Genomic DNA, 19,298 nt, shown 5'->3' with positions numbered 1-19,298 from the left:
TTTTTGCCGGTCACGAAGCATCACAATTTTTTGCCGGGAATATGTCGTCATATACTTATGGCCCCTATAGAGAATCGGATATGTTGTCACGGCCGCTCATAGTCATATACGTATGCTGGTGACTGTTCCATGAACATCTGGTCTAGTTGAATGGAGAAGTGCCATTCAAAACGAGCGTTACTTTCTAAACAACGATGAACTTACGGTTACTTACGTGTTCGTGGTATGCACAGGGTAATCTTTAATGAAATTGAAACATTTTTTTATATAAAAATTTGAACCAGAAGCACACCATACGGAATAGTGTATTTAATAAATAGGTACTTATATACCCGCCCGCATTTCCCTTCTAAGTAAGAATCGATTAATAAGTATCTAAATATGTAAAAATAAATTAAATTATAATTGTTTACATACAACCTGGTTGACAGCATTTGACGTAGGTGCTGTCATATATATTTTTAAAATGACGTACTGTTAATACCAGCGTAATGAAAATTTATTCCAATGAGTAAAAGAAAACATGAAACTCTTTTCAATTTAACCGAACTAGAATGAAATCATTTATACTCATTCGGTTGTGTTCGTTATTTTTTTTAATAATGTGATATATTTTTATTTATTTTTGATGCACAAGCCATGCACCTTTACACTTTAAATGAGATTGGATCTCCACCTGACATTATCGACTTACCCTATTTATTTTGAGCACAGTTTTACACTGGTATGGTTTTTCGTGTACGTACACTATTTTCTGTCAAAATATTTGTCAAATTTAATTGTCAACGCGGAGCGACCGGCGACACGTCTGCCTCCGATGAGCCGCTCACGGCATCTAATCGAAAGGAGAATTCTGACAGCAATGGCGAATGTATGGAAATTTTACGATAGTTTAAATTTAAGGTAAAATTTCTTTGTTGCCTTTGAGAGGAAAAATATAAAAAACCTCAAAACTTGTAGTCCAATTATCTGGCTTTCAAAATCACATAATGTTATAACTAGGGTATTGAATTTTTTTAACAAAGTTTACTAAACGGCGACATACGTTTTTCTCATTTTAGGTCAACTTTGTGTGGGTTTAGTTATTACACCGTTAATAATTGGAGATTGTGAATAGTCAAAAGTTGTAGACACACTCTTTAAGATAATAACTACATTTATTTTATTTAATTTAATTTAGAAATGTGAGCAGCATTTGTTAAACGCCGAATGCACTTTTCGAGGATTTCGTACGACCCCCTCTTAAAGTGACGACCAGAATCGAGCAAACATGATACAGGTATTTATTTTTGTTTCAAGATTGGCCAAAGACGATCGATCACAAATAAAATTGGACAAGGGAAACGCACGGTTATCCATTTTAGAGTCACAGGTCATCCTCCTTGCGTTATCCAGGCATTTGCCACGGCTCATGGGAGCCTGGGGTCCGCTTTGACAACTAATCCCGAGATTTGGCACTAGTTTTACGAAAGCGACTGCCATCTGACCTTCCAATCCGAGGAGTTGTTGGCTAGGCCAACTAGCCTTATTGCTGGCCTTATTGGAATTAGTCCGGTTTCCTCACGATGTTTTCCTTCACCGAAAAGCGACTGGCAAATATCAAATGACATTTCGCACATATGTTCCGAAAAACTCATTGGTACGAGCCGGGGTTCAAACTCGCGACCTCCGAGATCGAAAGTCGCACGCTCTTACCACTAGGCCACTGGCGTTTATATTTTAGAGTCACAGGGTGGCTAGCCGAATGGCACAAACGCTCACGAAACGCTCACGAAACGAAGCGCTAGTAGATATCTATCTCTATCGCGCTTGCGTATTGGCGCGACAGAGCCAGCGGCGTATCGCTTTCGTTTGGCGTCGGAGAAATGCCATTCGGCTACGGGGCCAGGTATTGCAACTAAAAAACATAAATAGAGAACTAATAAAATATAGGCTTTCAGACCTTTCAGTATAATGCGCTGATTGGGAACTAAAGGCATTCAGTATAATCCGCTTGTTCTTCACTTCTTAAGCTTCTGTACATAGACTGCAATTGTAGGTAGAGCAATAAAGGGTAGGTTGTATTGTATTGTATATGTAAGCAATGTATCGTTTTATCGTTTTTTTTTAAACTATCTATCGTTTTATCGTTTTTTTTTTCTATTTATTATATAACAAACTCAATAAAATATTTATTATCATAAAATACTTTGAGTACATAATTGAAGCATCCTGTATTTGGCCGAGCGCAAACCGGTCCGGCCAAAGCGGGCGGCTGCCAACAACAAGGAAAATAAGTGACAATAATTATGTGCTATTACTTAAATGCTATTTGCGCTCAGTGCAATGTTGGCGGTTCCTTGTTTTGGTTATATAATATGTATAATGAATAGAATACCTACATAATTATATGATTGTTGTATTGTATAACATCTACCGCGGAATGGAATAGGTATCGAGACAAACCTTATTGGTTTAACGATACTATGTAAATTAATTAGAGATTTATGTTTGTAATTACCTAAAATAAATAATAATAAAATTCTTAAACAGAACAAAATTTTTCGATAGCCCAATGGGTATATGTAAGATATAGTTAGTTATACATATTTATATACACGAATATGACGCTCACGTTAAGTTCACAAGTTTTATCTCCTATATCAAATTCCAGGCAAAGCGTCGATTCGAACGCTCCGGCCGCGAGTTCATGCAGGCTACCGTGGCGCTCGCTCGCCTGCTGCGGCCGCAGGCCAAGTGGGGCTACTACGGGTTCCCGTACTGCTTCAACATGGCGGGCTCCAAGCTAGTGGAGACTTGCCCGAGCATCGTACAGCAAGAGAATGATCAGTAAGTCTCCTTGAGTAAGTAATATTATTGGCAACAACCGCACCAAGCGCGACAGACAATGCGATTTAGAGCCCATTTTCATTACATTGCGGTATCTCATTAGGTGAGCTGATCAATAACATCAACAGTCCGCAATCTAACTAAAATGGCATGCGAATTCGCGTGCTGTGTAAACGAGCCTTTAGTTTGCTTTTCTGTTGCGATTAAACAATATATTGTGCTTCTCGTGGTAAACACCATATACCAGAAGAAAAAATATTGAACGAGAATCCTGAATCCTGAATAAACTTGCGCACAGTGCTCGTCCAATATTGTGAAATAGGTACCAGGTCTACGCTGAATTCAAACGTACACTGACCTTAGAATTACAATATCCATCCGATAACATTCAGTTATCGTGCATTTCTCTCCTATTTGTACATGCTTTAGCTCGGGTAAAGAAAGATGCACTTCAATAGCTTAAGATATCTGATATCAATCTGATTTCAGAGTATTTACGTTCGAATTGGTCTGACGGTTTGATGACAATTACAAGACTGTTTTTATATTTCCAGAACATCGTGGCTTTGGACTGAGAGTACGGCGCTCTACCCTTCGGTGTACAGTTCAAGGAACTTGAGCTCCGCTCAACTTGCAGGACTCATACGCGGTCGAGTGACGGAGAGCACTCGAGTGAGCCGTGGGCTGCCTATACTACCCTACTTTTGGTACAAGTATAGGGATGCCGGATTTATGTCGGAGGTACCTAAGTATTTCAAAATCCATTCAGTGCTTATCAATACTTATAGGAATAGGTTAACTTTAGTTTAAGAGTTTACTCTGCACTAATTACAAATCGGTAATCCGTCAATCGGTAACATTACATAAATGTGTTACTTCGTGCTTATTTTCAGGTGGATGTAAAAACAGCAATAAAGGCAATGTATAAGTCACACACTTCTGGATTTATAGTATGGGGAAGTTCTAACGACGTTAATTCGGCTACAAAATGTGAAAAACTAAAAACATACGTGGACTACATCCTTGGTCCAGAAATAGCCAAATATACAAAACAAACATACAAGATAGATGGATCAAATAATGTTAACAATGATACGATACCCAATAATGTTACGACACACAATCCATTGTTTTTTTTAACTAGTGATTCAAAGGATGATGCAAACCAGAAAGTGGATTCTGAAAATGAGGAAATGCATGAGAATTCAGACAAAAATCAATACAATCTTGAGGATGACATTGTCAGTAGTACAAATGACTCTGCTTACGCTAAAAATGAAAACAATATTTTATTAGATATAGTTTTAAGTTTAATGGAAAACATACACAAAACTTACGACGCAAAGGTAATAGATGCGACAATGAAAAAAATTAATAAGGATCGAAAGAAAGGCATACCAATTCACGATACATTTACAAAAATGAGTGACTATGTTTTCGATTTAACGACTAAAAGCCCAGTGCATGAAATAAACAAAAAAGGAAATCTTTTTAGTTTCCTTTACCCATCTGAAAGAAAAAAAAACGTACTTCTAAACAATGATATTGAATCTACTACAGCCAAAATGACCACAACAACAGACAACATTTTAATACCGGGAGATAATTTCGTATCTACAACAATAGATGTGCTGTTTGATAACGATAACTTGAATGTTAAATTTGTAGATAAAAATAATATCACTGAAAAAACCAGTACAGAGTCCTACAGAGAAGAGGAAACTACATATCCAATATTTTTTGATTACGATTTTAAGAACACTACGACTACAGACGAAAATATAAACAATACCGACTACACCGAGAGTGCTTCCACAATACCAGATGAAACTACAATACCAATTTTCTTTGATAATCTATTTCATTCCACGGCGTCTGCGGAATCTGTAACTAAAAATGATTACGACACTCAAAGTACAACAGAATCAACAGCAAAGAGGTCCATTGACGGCGGTGTATTGAGTACGACTGCTAGGAGCACTACTGAAGACGACGATATTAAGGATACTGTCACTGATGATTCCGAATATCAGGTGGTTATTACTCTTGAGTAACTATAATGCAAACAAATAGTACGAGTAGCTTTATATTTTATGAAAATTTTAAACTACGGGCACAAAAACTCTGCACTTCGCGCATCGTGTTTGGGTGCAGTGTTTCTAATTTTTTTTTTATATACCTGCCTACCCTCATTATGACGTAACTATAATAATGCATAATGTACTAATAACAATTTAACGCTGCTCGTATAATTATTTAAGACATGCATGATATATTTTAATTTAACAAATTAAATTATTACAAAAAAAATAATGAGGTGGATAGATCTAATGTGACTAACAACAAAGAAAATAAAACATTTATTTTGTTTCCTCTGAATAATTATATTAATATCTATACGAGGCATGTTTGTGTGAAACTGTTGCCAAAGCTGATCAATTTTTGATCTAGTGAATCGCTATCAGATCCTAGCATTTAGGTACTTTTCTTAAACAATGCTGATTAAAAGCTACGTTTCTTGGGCCAATAGTCCACTATCATATGTTTATCATAGGCAACATGCCGTCCTTTTTCATCACGTTGGAGAAAAAGGGAGGCATACAAGCCTATGATCATATTTCTATGATAAACATATGATAGTGGACTATCGGCCTTGGACATGACCAAATATGTACGTAGCATTTAGTAGTCTTAATAAATGACTAAATAGGTATCCTGTATTATGGAAATCTTAATTACCTACATGCTTGTTTCCAAAGTCGTTTTGTCTGATATTTCACAAAATAATCAATAATAATAAGTTTCTAATGGGGTGGCAACGCGCATGTGACACTGTTTGAGTTGCAGGCGTCCATAGGTTACGGTGACCGCTTTACATCAGGCGGACCGTATACTTGTTTGCCACCGACGTTGTATAAAAAAAAAAAAAGAAATAATGGATTCCATAGTTATAGATTATGTATTATAGGTTTGTATAATTGGTGTTTTGTTGTTAATTCTACGATTAAACTACGTAAATATATCTACTTATTGAAATTGATCGGTTTGAGATAAATTACACGTGGATTTATACGCTTACGTATATTTATGTTCCTCACAAGTTTATGTATATGCTTATTTGTTTATGGCTTTTATATTTGTAACTAACCCTCTCTGTGTCTCTTGTTCAAATGTATTTCTGTCTTTAGGTACCTGGGTCTTCGCAAGTTGACAGAAAGTACTTCATATGCTTATTCCTCTACTTATATTTGGTGTTTATATGCCTTTGTGATAATTGTGGTCAGTGTTGAGACTATAGTCTTTACTGTTGTGGCCGGTGTCTTCTTAAATGTGCTTATTATCTGTGATATAATCTTAATTGTTAATGTAAATAATTATGTATAGAGTCAGTACAATGTACTTCATTTTAAATATTGTTAGATATGTTACTATTTTCAGAATTAAAAGTTGATTCAAATAATACCACTTTTTAAATTAATTTAAACACGGCATAAGCGTTCTCAAGCAACCACCACTTGAGAACGCCACATAAGAGTATGTATTAATCTTTTCCCCTCACTAGCTCGGAAACACGTGTTTTGTCCTTCAATACCAGTGGGTTAAAACGCATTTTATCCACTAGTGGGTAAAGTAATTTGACCTTGAATAAAGTCAAATTAACTGCTTTAAAATTAATAAAAGTAGGTGAATCTAGTAATAAAGATGATTTACCACCTGTGGAACTACTGGAATCAGTAATAAACGCATTTTTTGCGTTGTAGTTTCCTCGCTATAATGAGGGGAAAAGTTTTGTGTTACACTCGGGTGCAAATGTATTTTACTTCTCGTGTGTTAAAAAACTCGCAAGTTCAGGATTCTATTCTCGAACCACTCGCTTCGCTCGTGGTTCAACTATAGAATCCTTTCACTTGCTCGTTTTTCAATTCCACACTCGGCGTTAAAATACAACTTTGCCCCCTTGTATAACAAATAACTATTATATCAGATTAGGTTAAGAGTTACTAAAACTTACTAAATTCTAAAATATATTTACAAACTCGTCCCGGGCCCTTCCAGATGCAAAGCCTACATTGAATTACGATAAAGAGCCTCATCAGAAAAGACCCGGAACGAGGGGCATGGGCTCCCTGAGTCGCCGCCACAATTTGCCCAAGAAGTGCGTTTTCATATTATCCGATCCGATATCGGATGTCGGAAGAATTTCAATGGAAAAATCCAAGATGGCGCCTGTAATGTATGGAATATCGGTCCGACATCCAATATCGGATCGGATAATATGAAAACGCACTAAGAGTTAGGTTCTAAGTTAATTTGACTCTCAGGTGTATAATATGAACTGACCGACGGCCGGTTCGCACTTTTTAATTTGCACACTGACGATAAAACTAAATTAAATAATAAAATAATATATTTAAGTGAAATAAGATAACCACTTACCAATGCTGTTCTTGTTGTTTACACCTTGAACTGCAGTCCTGCAATTCTCATCAATAGGTCTCTTGAGATGCGACACAACACAACTTGTTTTATGTATTAAAATAATTTATGCAAATAGTTAAAATGATTAAAATTTGAATATGTTAATAAAAATTCAATTCACATGTAAATAATTATTATCACTGAGTTGACGTTTAGTTTTACTTTTTTTTCTACCATAGACAGAGGTTACTTAAATGTTTAGGTATATCAACTGCATGCTTCCTAAGTAGTCACTTTTCTGTCAATGTTTAATCAAACATGGTATGGAATGTGGAAATAATAATAAATTAAATTTACGTATAATCTCCATAAAACATGGATTAAAACTCGTACAAACTCAGAAACAAATTTATTGAAACAATGTAAACACAACATACAAAGTGAATACCTACAATGATTCGTAAACAACAAACGAGCTTCATCAACGGAAGTAGTTGGGGCGGACAAGGGGCGGACGCTTATGACGTGTCTTTCAGGACGCGCACAAAATTATCAGACGACACTTCTGGACCCAAAAAACTCTTGGTAAGTACTAACAGCCTATCTACAAACATTTTGGTCCATGGCGTCATAACTTAGGTTGTTGTCATTTGCTAATGGAGACAAAATTCAATAATTTTTATACATTAGCCAAGGCCGAGGGTTTTATTTAAACAAACAAACAATCTTATTGACCTAAACGTACTAAGCACCACATACAACGGTGACACAATGATTCTTAAACAAAAGAGGGGCTTCATCATCTGAGATGAAATTCCTATCCGGGCGTACGCTTGCAAAACAATTATTTCTTGGTGCGCACAGAACATTATAGCGCACTGTAGCGCACTCCTGAACTCTGAGGAGGTCGCTGGTCAGCTCTGAGAGGGTGTAGGAAGTGATAGCTAAAGGAGATTTGAGCTTAAGGATGCAATTGATTGTGGCAGGCCAGGTGTCCTTCCCGTTGTAGGCGGAAGAACGCTGTATGCTTGGGTTGAAGGCGCAAACTGAAAACATGAATTCTATGTAAAGTATAAATATGTGGGAACTTATTTACCTCTAATGATATGAACGGTTGGAAAATCCGATAGACGCAACCGCAAGCATAGATGAGCATCACCGTTTACAAAATGTATTTCTTGTTTTGTTCAGAGGTGTTCAGGAGACTACCCCGAGACGTTAAATATTCACAACATTAGTTCGGTAGATTTTCTAAATATTTAAGGAATTGTAGTAGTAATTAAGAGTATGATGTTACCCAAGTCAGGCTCTGTGAAGTCCTCGCTCGCCCAGAACTCGTGATAGGTTCGTTTGTCCTGAAAGCCGAATACTACTCGGCGTTTCTTCCTTAGGCAGTTTTCGCAATATCTGAAAAGCATTTAAAAATAAAATGGAATGTTGAATAACAAAAAAGAAACGGTAAAGTTATCCAGTATTCGTAGTAAAATAATATTCCACAACAGAGTCAGCTACTCTACATACTACATAGGTTTAGTTCTGAGCCTATCATCGTCATTGACTGAAAGGATCTTAATATGGGTATCATTTTCCACGTTGTCAGCGAGGTAGGTAGGTAAAGGTGTAAAGGACTACCTACTCATAAAGTGATCAAGAAATCCAACAGCAGCCACAGCTGGTTAGTGGAGGTTAGTAAGGGCTAGTTTCCGCCATTAACCCTTAATTGGACAGTGTTCGCTGTGGCGAACATACATTTCAAAAAAATCTACTGGACGCATTTTCATCTTTGTTTATTTTTCTTTTGACTCAAATTGTAGATTTGTATTTTTTTAATTGGTAGAAAATTAATTCATTACTGTCGCAATATTCGTATGCCAGCAGTGCACGCAAAATCGCAGCAAGACGGCAACCGCGAAGTATCATCTAGTTATTTATGACATTATATTAGATTTTTATGGTATCACTTTTATAAAAACGATATTTATCGGTTACTAATTAGGTAATGAATCGAACTAAAGAGTTTCTAGTTTAGTGTAAGTCTTAATTTAGTGACAGTGGCACTTAAAAAGTCATGTTCGAGGTGCCGAACACTGCCATCTTCACAGTGAAATAGTAGGTTGGTTGCATGTTCGGCGTGGCGAACACCGCCAGCTACGCAGTGTTTGAGTTCAGGCTTGCATGTTCAATGTGACGAACATTGCCAACTAATCGGTGGACTTTATACCAAAATATTTATTTCGCAAAAGAGCACAAAAGTAAATTACATTACTCTTACATCTGAATACGTAAAATGTAAGCTAACTCTAACCTAATTACGCACATCCCGATGCAAAAGTACCTACCCGTACTCTTACCGCGTTACGTGTTGAACCGCGATGGATACCCTTTGCACCAGGAAGGTCCTACAGCGAGGATTTAGACCCCTCTTCATCATGAGGACAAAGTATTTTAGGGGAAGTGGGAAGATTCCCCAAAAATACTTTGGCCTCCGTACACCAGAACCCGCGCTGTGAGGCATCCATGCCCGAGGTTCGCTTCACTCAAAGTATAGTTAGGCGTGCAATTTTTTCCCTCGATGTCAATAAGTCCAACGGGCCTGATGGTGTACCAGCTATTGTGCTGAAAACGTGCGCTCCGGAGCTAACCCCGGTTTTAACTCATCTTTTTCGCTTTCATACTGCTCAGGTAAATGCCCGTCATCCTGGAAGACTGCTTGAGTCCATCCAATTGCAAAGAAGGGTGATCGCACAAACCCTGCACACTATCGGCCCATTGAGGCCCAGATTAGAGAATCTCTCTTCACTCCAAGGTAATGGAGTAAGTGGTTAATAACCAGCTCTTAGCGTACCTGAAGAGCACCAGCTTATAGTGACCGGCAATACGGCTTCCGCCATGGTCGTGGTGCTGGTGATCTTGTGGTATAGTTGACTCATAGTTTGGCCACCGCCATTGATACAAAGGAAGAAGCTCTGGCGGTTAGCCTAGATATCGTTACCTAAAGTTTTTGATAGAGTTTAGCATAAGACGCATCTTCCCTAGTTCCCCTCGTACGGGCTCCCATAAGGGCTTTGCACGTGGGTAGCCAGCTTTCTAACTGGGCGGGGCAATTCAGTTTTCATCGACGATCAATGTTCAGAAATCCGACCCATTAACGGTGGTGTACCCTAAGGAGCTATCCTATCACCGACCTTGTTCATCCTTCATAACAATGATATGCTAATAGTAACTAGCAATATCTATTGTTATGCGGATGACATCACAGGTGATAGACAGTAGACAGGTCGTGAAAATGCCTATCGTGAGCAGATTTTGCTATGCAGAATGCAACTTGTGTCTCAAGTCGAGGCCTCTTTTGAGCAGGTATCCGAGTGGGGTAAACATAATCTTGTCGAGTTGAACCCCAGTAAGAATTTTTGCACATTTTCCGCATATAAAACCCCATTTGACATAACATAGCGCCTAAATACCAGGACATTCCCCTTACCATCTCCAAGAGTACCGGGATTTTCGGTGTCAACATTAGGAAGGAGGTCCAGTTTCGAGGTCACAAAGTACACAAAAGACACACAAAGTGTAAACAATACTTTTATGTTTATTTTCTACAAATAAATTTGCATGTTTCTTAAAATTTACATAGCAAATTATTTCGCACTTTTTATTCTTGATTAGCTGGCAGTGTTCGCTACACCGAACATAATTTTCCTGAAAAACTGAAAGATTGTGATTTTTTTCATTATTTTTTCAGGGCTCCTTATGACCCACAAAAATAGTATTCAACAAAAAAAACGGTATTTTTAATGTTTTCTATGTCTGCCAAATTAAGGGTTAAACCAATCATTTTTCACCCAAGTCGTCCAATACTACAGTAAGAACTTCCTTTTACAACTAACCTGATCTTCCCAAGCAGGTCCAGCGGCAAATTGGATGGGTTTAGGTCCGGGCCAACCAGCACAACTTTCATTTCCTCGACATTAGGCAGCAGGTGTAGCAGAAACACCTCCCACTTGTTAAGCACGTCGGCTTCAAATTGAAGCTCAGCACCCACAATGTGGAGCGTTAAAGTTTTCTGAAAGAAAAATATTTTGATGCAAGAGTCCTTAAAATAGCCCCCTTAACATTTAACATTAAAAAATGTACTTTTTCTCAAACATGAAATGAAATATTGTCTTTACGTTCCTTAAAATGGGCTGGGAAGTATCGCTTTTTGGGCGCAACAACTCGAGAGGACTGTAAAGGGATTTCATATTATTTTTCAGGCCTAGGCCTGCAAAGTAACTTTTTTTTATAAAATATTGTCCTTTAGATCATTTTTTTTTTATTTCATTGTATGTTTGAGAAAAGCACTATACATGCCTCGGCGTGAAAACGGATTCCCGGCCTCGTATCCCTATCCGCTCGGCCGTATATACCCACTTGGCCGGAAATCCTCATTTTCCCGGCCTCTGATGTAATGTACTATATATTGTCGGTCAATAGAGCGAACCTCTTATTTGAAGGAGATTTACAGGATTAGAGCTAAAGTTTTAAATGGCCAGGAATTCATTAAGGAGATCATGAATAGAAGAAGAAGAAGAATATAAAAACTTTAAAAACCTTAGTGTTTCCAGTAGCGGTGTTTGGTCTGTACTGCAAACAGAAGAGTGCTGTAAGAGGCGCGGTCGCAAGCTGCGTAAGCGCTGCATACTCAATATCGCTCATGTCTGCAAAGTTAAAATTATACGTCAACAGTTTATACGATATGCAACTTCATCTAATGATATTTTTTTGCATGGTTTCCTCACCAATTTTCTGTTCATACATCGCTGCCAAAACTTCATTGATGTTCTCCGGCAAAGGAGTCAGTTCCAGCACTCGTGTAGGCAGTTTCGGTTCCAGACGGCCTTTCGTTTGCTGGTGCTTTACCAGCCCACGATACAGGTTATAGGACTTGCACCAACGCGAGTGGCTCTTTGGGAGGTGGTCTGGATGTTCCGAGCAATACGATATCTGGAAAGATTTATGATACTTAATACATAGGTACTCTTCTTACTCCAGAATTCCTTTAGTATCATTCTAGTTCCAAATAGGTTGTTTTGTTTACTGGTAGAAGTAAGTATAAGTTTCTGTCTTGTTTTAATTACCTGTCCACATCCCTCACAATCTACAAGTTTGGCTTGTCTCCACTCCCGACAGCTAGGAAGAGCACACATCCTGGGGTACAGCAGGGCTTCCTGCTCCCACGGTGCCAGCCTGCGCTTAAGCACCTTCTCACAGGACACGATCATCTGCATGCGCAAGAGGCGGTAGTTGTGACCAGTCACGTTGCGCGAGTCGGCGTAGATAAACTTGTGATCTGTAAACGGAAGCAAAGTTGCATCTAAAGTTCGTATCTAAAAAAAGAAACAAATTCAATAACACGAAATCAAATACCTTTCAAATGAACTATGGTCGAAACGGCAAAGCACAAAGCTTGGTGTTGGGAGTAATCTTCGTCCTTATGTTTCTGGTTGCAATAGAATATTAAATTGCAGTAGCTACATGGGACTCTAGTAGGTTTTAAATCCTTTTTGCAGACATGGCACGCACATTGCAGAAACACTTTGCGAAAACTGTACTTATAAATGTAATCTTCATTTTGATTGGTGACACATGTTGACTCGTCAGGTTTCTTAAAATTCAAGAGTTTACTTTTAGACTCTGTCTGAGACTCTTTAGATTTATCCGGAATTTCTATTTCTACTTGATTCGCATCTTTTATTTTAACTTTCGCTTGTCTGCAATTTGGCGTTTTATTTTTTTCTTTTTTATAGTCGATTCTACTCGATGGCACAGGAATGTCGGGGTGGCCTAACAAGTTTTTTGGCGGCGAAACGGGATTTTGTTTTTCTTGACTACTTTTTTTATCATCTTCTTGTGGTGCTGTGACGTTAATCTCTGGATTATTTTGTGTTTTAGACAATCTGGAATTTGCTTCGTTGGCAATAATTTCAAACGTTTTATTTACATCGTCAACACTGGAAGTCATGGCATCTTCAAAATTTTCAATAGGTTTGAATTCGGTTTGATTATTTTTCCCAACATTTTCACTTCCCATTAAGTCATCATCTTTATTACCTTTGGTTTCACTGGCCTGTTGTTTTTCTTTTCCTTGTGTATTACTAGATGCTTGATCTGACTTATTAGCTTCTTCGTTTTTATTTTCAGGCTTTGATGACTTTTCAGTGCCAGTCGTATTCATGGATGACTGTGATGAAGTAGTTTGTATTGTTGATTCTTGTTTACATTTCTTTTTAGATTTTCCTTTTCCTTTGTGGTCTTTTCTTGCAGGACAAACAGGTTCTTTACAAGTTGATTCTTCTTCTGCATGTTTAAAATCATCTTTCGCCAACATATCTACAATTGCGTCAGAAGCAGGCCGATTTTCAACTACAAGTGTTTCTTGTTTGATATCAAAACTTTTAGTTTTTCCATCATTTTCTTTATTTTGTTTTTCTATATTTTTTTCAGTTTCATCACTTTTTTCTAATGATGTCAATTCCGCTAACGACTTTTCAATTGACATTCTTAATTCTTCCATATCTTGATTTACTTCCAAGACTTTTGATTTAAGATCAGTTTTTTCTTCGAGGGGTTTTTTATCAGATTCCATATTTATAACCCTTATCCCGCTTGGTATCAATTCCGGACTGCTGATATTAGAACTTTGTACAAACGGCGTATCGGGTATTATTACAGGTACATTCAAATTCCCATCTATATTTTGAATTTCTTGAATGACCATATTGTTATTACCGTCAAGTTGCTCACTTGGACATCTTGGATGTTCTATAAAATCAGGTGTTACTTCGTTAGGTGAAGGAAAATCACTCTTTGGTGTCTCGAGTTCTACGGCAAGAATTGCTTGTGATAGCTTCGTATCTTGTGGCTTGGGAGTTATAGGCATTTGTACTTCTCCCTGAGTTTCTAAACTGCATTGTCTTTCAGTGGTACCTTTCAATTCTTGTGAACACCCCTGCTGAGGAGGTTTAGGAGATTTTTTTCTTTTTTTAGACTTTTCACATCCATGTTTAGTATCTGCACGAATTGTGTCTTTTTTATCAGTACTTTCTTCACTTACAATAAATGAGTCAGCTTTTTGAGCCTTTTCTTCACTTACAACCTCAGCTTGAATAATAATGATGTCGTCGATGTTCAAAGTTTGATTTGATTTTTGAGCGCTTTTAGAGCCTGACGCTACGCTAAGATCAATCATAGGTTTTGGCGACTTCTTTCTTTTTGGACGCTTCAAGTTGTCAGGAGTCTGAACGCGGTCCATTTGATCTTTCTCGGCCGCCGTTTTCGCATCTTGAACGTCTGGATGCGCTACAGGCATATCTTCAGTTTGTATTCTACCTGTGTCCGAGCTGGTTGCTGGTAACATCGCAGGAGTTAGTTCTGCTTCCACAACATCTGCCTTTATTTCAGAACTCATCGGGTCATCTTCACTTGATATTTTTATAGATTTATTTTCATCATTACCAGAAACGTTGGCTTTTTCTAATAGTGGCGGTTTGGATTCAGAATGACTGTCATGCTGTTTCTCTTCAAGTAAAACCTCTGCATGCTCTAGCGATGTTGTAAAGATTTCTTTTTGATCAGATTTTGGCATTGCACACAAGGATGCAATTGGAATGTCGATTTCTGGTGCTGTCTCAATATGCGTTGTAGGTTTAGGCGATTTCTTTCTTTTATCCTTTTTCTTATTTTGACCCTTGATTTCAGTGTGTGTCGATTTGTGATCATTTTTTCCTTCTGGACTTATATCCACTTTTAAGTCCGGATTCAACACAGGCTTTTGGTCTGCCAAGTCTTTTGAGGTACTACTTATTTCAGATTCAGATTTCACAGCAGAAGATACCATTGTTTCAGTTCTCCTCGTTGGTTTTGGGGAACTTTTCTTATTTTTAGTATTATCGAGGTTAAGGCATGGTTGTTCAAGTTCTATTGTGTCTTGTTTATCTTCACAACCTATGACTGGTCCGTTGCCTTCTTCTATTTTCTCTTCTTCTTGCCAGTCTGGGGCAATATCCGTTAGTGGCACTAATATTACATCATCTAAATCTTCTGTTTGTAAAATGTCAGTTCTTTCTTCTCTAGGTTCCATTGGGGTAACTTTCGCATCCTCAACTGCGACTTTTTCAACAATCTCTTTACATTTTTCTTGCTTCTTTTTTTCTACCGGTTTTGCAATTTTTGCTTTATTTCTTGAACTGATTTCACCTGCTGTAGAACAAGAGGGCAATGATTCATCAATTTTTTGTTTTTCAGGGGTGTCTTGTACAATTTTTTCACTGCTGATTTCCGAAACTTGACTTGAGATGTTAAGATTATCAGCTGCCACTATTTCATGAGGCTTTATTTCTTCTTGAGTTTTTGCTACATCAAGATCAACCTGTGGCTTTTTATCTTTTTTATTCTTTTTCTTATTTTTGGCACCTTCATCTTTTTGAGGTATTTCTTTTAAAATATTATCAGGATGTATAGAAGCTAATGGTGTTTTTTCCACGTTCTTGTCCGTAACTTCTGAAACACTGTTGTCGTCTGTAGAAGGTAGTGGGTTAGCTTCAATATGTACACTTTCAGACAATAGCTTTTGGAATGCAGACGTACAAGATACTTCTTCTGCTTTATCAGATCTTTCAGAATCATTGCGATTTTTCTTCTTTTTATTCTTTTTCTTCGCTGATTTTATTTCAGGCTCCGGTTCTTCCTTTATAATTAACAGTTCATCTAGACTCTGGGTCTGGCCAGTACTTTCATCTATTTGAGCATCTTTTTCAACTTTCAACTCATCTTCTTTTTCACCTTGGGTAGATCCCGGGCCCTTTTTGTTTTTATTTTTCTTTTTACGAGCGGTGGGGGCTATATTGGATTCATCTAATGAATCTTTCACCTCGGTTTCTACAACAAGCTCTTCACTCTTAATGACATCTTCTTTAACACTCTTGTCATCATCTGTTTTCTTTTTACCTCTATTTCTCTTCGGTTTCTTAGGAGTTTCCTCGGTTTCTTTCACTTCCGCAGATGCAGTTTCAATAATAGGCACACGTTCTTCCACAACACTCTCAATTTCAGTATTTGTCACATCAGATGGACTCGAGGGTTCACTAACCTCTTGTTTCTGAGGAGGAATTGGATTGGGTGGTTTATTTTGGCGGTTTTTATTCTTTTTCTTGCTATTCATTACCACGATAGTTCCTAACTTTCAGGTAAAATTGGCACGTCCGAACAAATCTAAAATCAGTGAGAGTCTGACCGATTTGTGGACGACGACTTTATTCCTGTCTCGAAACATTCGCATGTATTACACGAAATGTCAGTATCGGTTTGTGGTCCACATTATAGTTTTTAATTTAACAGGGTAAGGTTGCATTTTCCTTGTCTATTTTTATGCAGATATTTGCTTTGCACTCCCGCGAGACATGAGGAAGTGGTGCTTGCCAAAACTGCAGCAATGCACACAGATACAGGTATATTTAGAACAAATGGCCCGAAAATACAAATTGCATTGTAAGTAAAAAAAAATACTAAAATGCATACATTAACGTAACATAAACGTTTAGCTTAATGGTCAATATAAGTGCCTGATTTTAAAGTAACATTTTTAATGTAATTATTTGAATGTTATTATACTAATTATAAGTATTTAATAAAGTATCACCAGTATTCAATTAATCATACGCAAAATGAGTAATCGCCACGAGTTGCGATAAAATCGATTCGAGTCGCGAATCACCTATTCGCTCGTGTAATAAATTAAATACTTACTTCTCGCACTACTTAATGCGAGAAAGTAGCAAAAGTAGTCATAAGTGCCCATTGTAAAAACAATTCAAATTCATTGGGAATTATAATAACTGTTTGAGTATAAATATATTGTTGCAAGGTGCACAAATATGCGACATGCGTCTATAAGTATGTATTGGCAACCGACAATAAATAAATAGATTCATTAAATTTATTTATGTAGACAGCCGTGTCAGTATTAAATTATGCACGGCATGACATACTTACCGATAGAGTTATGTAGGTATACAACTATGTGCTATATGTACCTACATATTGTATTAGTTGCCAATGTTACCATGCTACACCGGAGCCGATTTTTGAGTCTCACTGTCACTAAAATACCGGTTGAAAACGGTGAATTGCCTACTATTTTCAGTGACAATTTTCTAAATTCGAACGCCGTGAGATTCAAAAATCGGCCCCCAGGGGCTGCTCACTCCGCGATTCTATCGCCGCGCTACAAGTACATCGGCCCATTCAGTGGTGACGAGCTTCTCGCGGCGCAATAAAATTCAATGTCGGCTGCTCGCGTGCGGTCCGTTTGTTAATGTAGGTAAGATTTTAGAATGGCGGCATTTTGTGAACATCAAAGGAGTGAGCCTTCTGTACTTGTACTATTATATATTCTATACCTACACTACTGAAAGATTGACGAATTGCGATTAACACTGGTATCAATGCCATCGAAAGATCTTGACGCTAAACTCCAGTTAGCTTGGCCGGACACCACTGGTTCCTCACTGCCACAGTCCTGATAAGATGTATGTACAGACAAGATTAACTTACATAAAAAATAGTCTATTTTATAGATGTACTAAACATACGTTTATCACCGCTAAATACCAAACTATTTATGTAGGTAAGTAATTTACATTTGACTACAATATTGCCCATATTCCAGAATAAATACATTAACATTATCCCCATTCTGACGTTAAAAGGGGAAACAAACAAAAGTACCTACTTTTAAAATACAATGACAGCGTTATCTGACACGATCTGTCAAAATTCATGTTCGGAATGACCTAAATAAATCTTGCACGTCAAAATGGTCAGTCAAGCAACCCTGTTTCATTATTTTTTTCAGAGGGTTCGAATACCAACTTATATTTACAGATGGCTATGAAAACACAATGCAACTTTCAACCTTAACCCCCTTACTGAAGGGTTACAGTAGGATCAGATGGGAGTATTAGTGTGGTCGAAATTGGAGTGGGCCCAGTTTAAAAATGCTAATGTTAAGGGTTGTCACCCTTTCGGATATAGTACGGGAGACGTAGCCGGTTTTTTTTTTCACGATTGACTTTTTATTTTGCGAATTTAGGTCATACGGGATGCGTGGGATCGTGAAAGTTAAAACTGCTGAGAATGTCAACAGCATAAAAGAGTTCATTAAGTAAACAATATGATCTCTTTTGATTTTGCGATACATATGCCTATATAAATTTATAGTTACTATGTATATATGTACATTTATACTTAAATGTGAACAAAGGGTTCTGGTTCAATTTGAAGTAAAGGGAATTAAGGTGTTTCGTTTTTCATTAGAGATCAGGGTTTCGAGAACTATACTAGGGTTATCCGAATTTAAAACATAAAGGACATTACTTATCCTAGCCCATACTTGTTGAATTACGTGATATTTCAAGTAACTTATTTTCTATTTTATTTAATATTTCAAAAAATGATGTCCATTCTTAAAGCTTGTAGTCAGACTGTTGACCTATAAATCTGTTAAGTGCGAGAGGGACGGGAGACCCATTACTAATTATAAGTGTGCGTGTGCTGCTAACGAGGGGGCTACGTAGTGTGGAAAAGGATTAGCTTTATTTGAAACTGGTTTTACAAATGTACATTTGCACAAATTATTAGACGACATTCATTTTAGCTGGCTGTCCAAACGTGTCATTGTAATTAATTAGACTCGCATGCGAGATCTCTTATCATCTAAACCAGCTCTCAGGCAAGCGAAGGCGAATCCGTAGGTATACGTAGGTAAGATATTTTATCCAAACAATACATTTAGCACAATACGCCCAAGTAACACAATCGACAAAGGTTGTTTTGGCAGTTTTCCGCTATTCCTCTTCCGGCCAAAATCTCTTGGCGACGTGCCAACTCGAGCTCTCGGCTAACATGACACAAGCGTGTTGTGCAAGACTTCGCGATACGAACGTAACAATCATCTGATACAATAAACAAATCTTAATGCTATGAAAGTTTTGGAAGCAAAATATTGTTATTAA

The 19,298-nt window shown here is 37.5% G+C and overlaps 2 protein-coding genes across 4 annotated transcripts in view; one reads left to right on the top strand and one right to left on the bottom strand.

Moving 5' to 3' along the window:
- Positions 1–6,407, top strand: part of LOC125241592 — a 34,669-nt gene extending 28,262 nt beyond the window's left edge. The window contains exons 5-8 of the mRNA XM_048150144.1: positions 2,654–2,829; positions 3,384–3,570; positions 3,723–4,862; positions 6,018–6,407. Coding sequence (XP_048006101.1) covers positions 2,654–2,829; positions 3,384–3,570; positions 3,723–4,862; positions 6,018–6,119 — 1,605 coding nt within the window. The 3' untranslated portion in view covers positions 6,120–6,407. The remainder of the gene's footprint in view (positions 1–2,653; positions 2,830–3,383; positions 3,571–3,722; positions 4,863–6,017) is intronic.
- A 1,235-nt stretch (positions 6,408–7,642) lies between these two features.
- LOC125241790 (titin) lies at positions 7,643–17,799 on the bottom strand. Of its 3 annotated transcripts, XM_048150431.1 has the most exons (8): positions 17,689–17,799; positions 12,655–16,384; positions 12,366–12,577; positions 12,027–12,231; positions 11,839–11,945; positions 11,136–11,311; positions 8,546–8,655; positions 7,643–8,294 (listed from the first exon to the last, which is right to left on the bottom strand). In XM_048150431.1, exons 1-8 carry the CDS (start codon positions 17,734–17,736, stop codon positions 7,993–7,995), a joined length of 4,890 nt encoding a protein of 1,629 aa, XP_048006388.1. In that variant the 5' UTR covers positions 17,737–17,799; the 3' UTR covers positions 7,643–7,992. The 3 variants fall into 3 exon arrangements, with proteins under 3 accessions (XP_048006388.1, XP_048006380.1, XP_048006397.1); XM_048150423.1 differs by lacking the exon at positions 17,689–17,799 and having other exon boundaries at positions 12,655–16,614; XM_048150440.1 differs by lacking the exons at positions 7,643–8,294; positions 8,546–8,655; positions 17,689–17,799 and adding an exon at positions 8,860–8,963 and having other exon boundaries at positions 11,077–11,311; positions 12,655–16,625.
- Positions 17,800–19,298: the final 1,499 nt, after the last annotated feature.

The sequence above is a fragment of the Leguminivora glycinivorella genome, chromosome 2 (assembly GCF_023078275.1).
Source record: "Leguminivora glycinivorella isolate SPB_JAAS2020 chromosome 2, LegGlyc_1.1, whole genome shotgun sequence".
Lineage (NCBI taxonomy): Eukaryota > Metazoa > Arthropoda > Insecta > Lepidoptera > Tortricidae > Leguminivora > Leguminivora glycinivorella.
The sequence above is the reverse complement of the archived record's forward strand: the minus strand, read 5'-3'. Positions and strand labels throughout refer to the sequence as shown.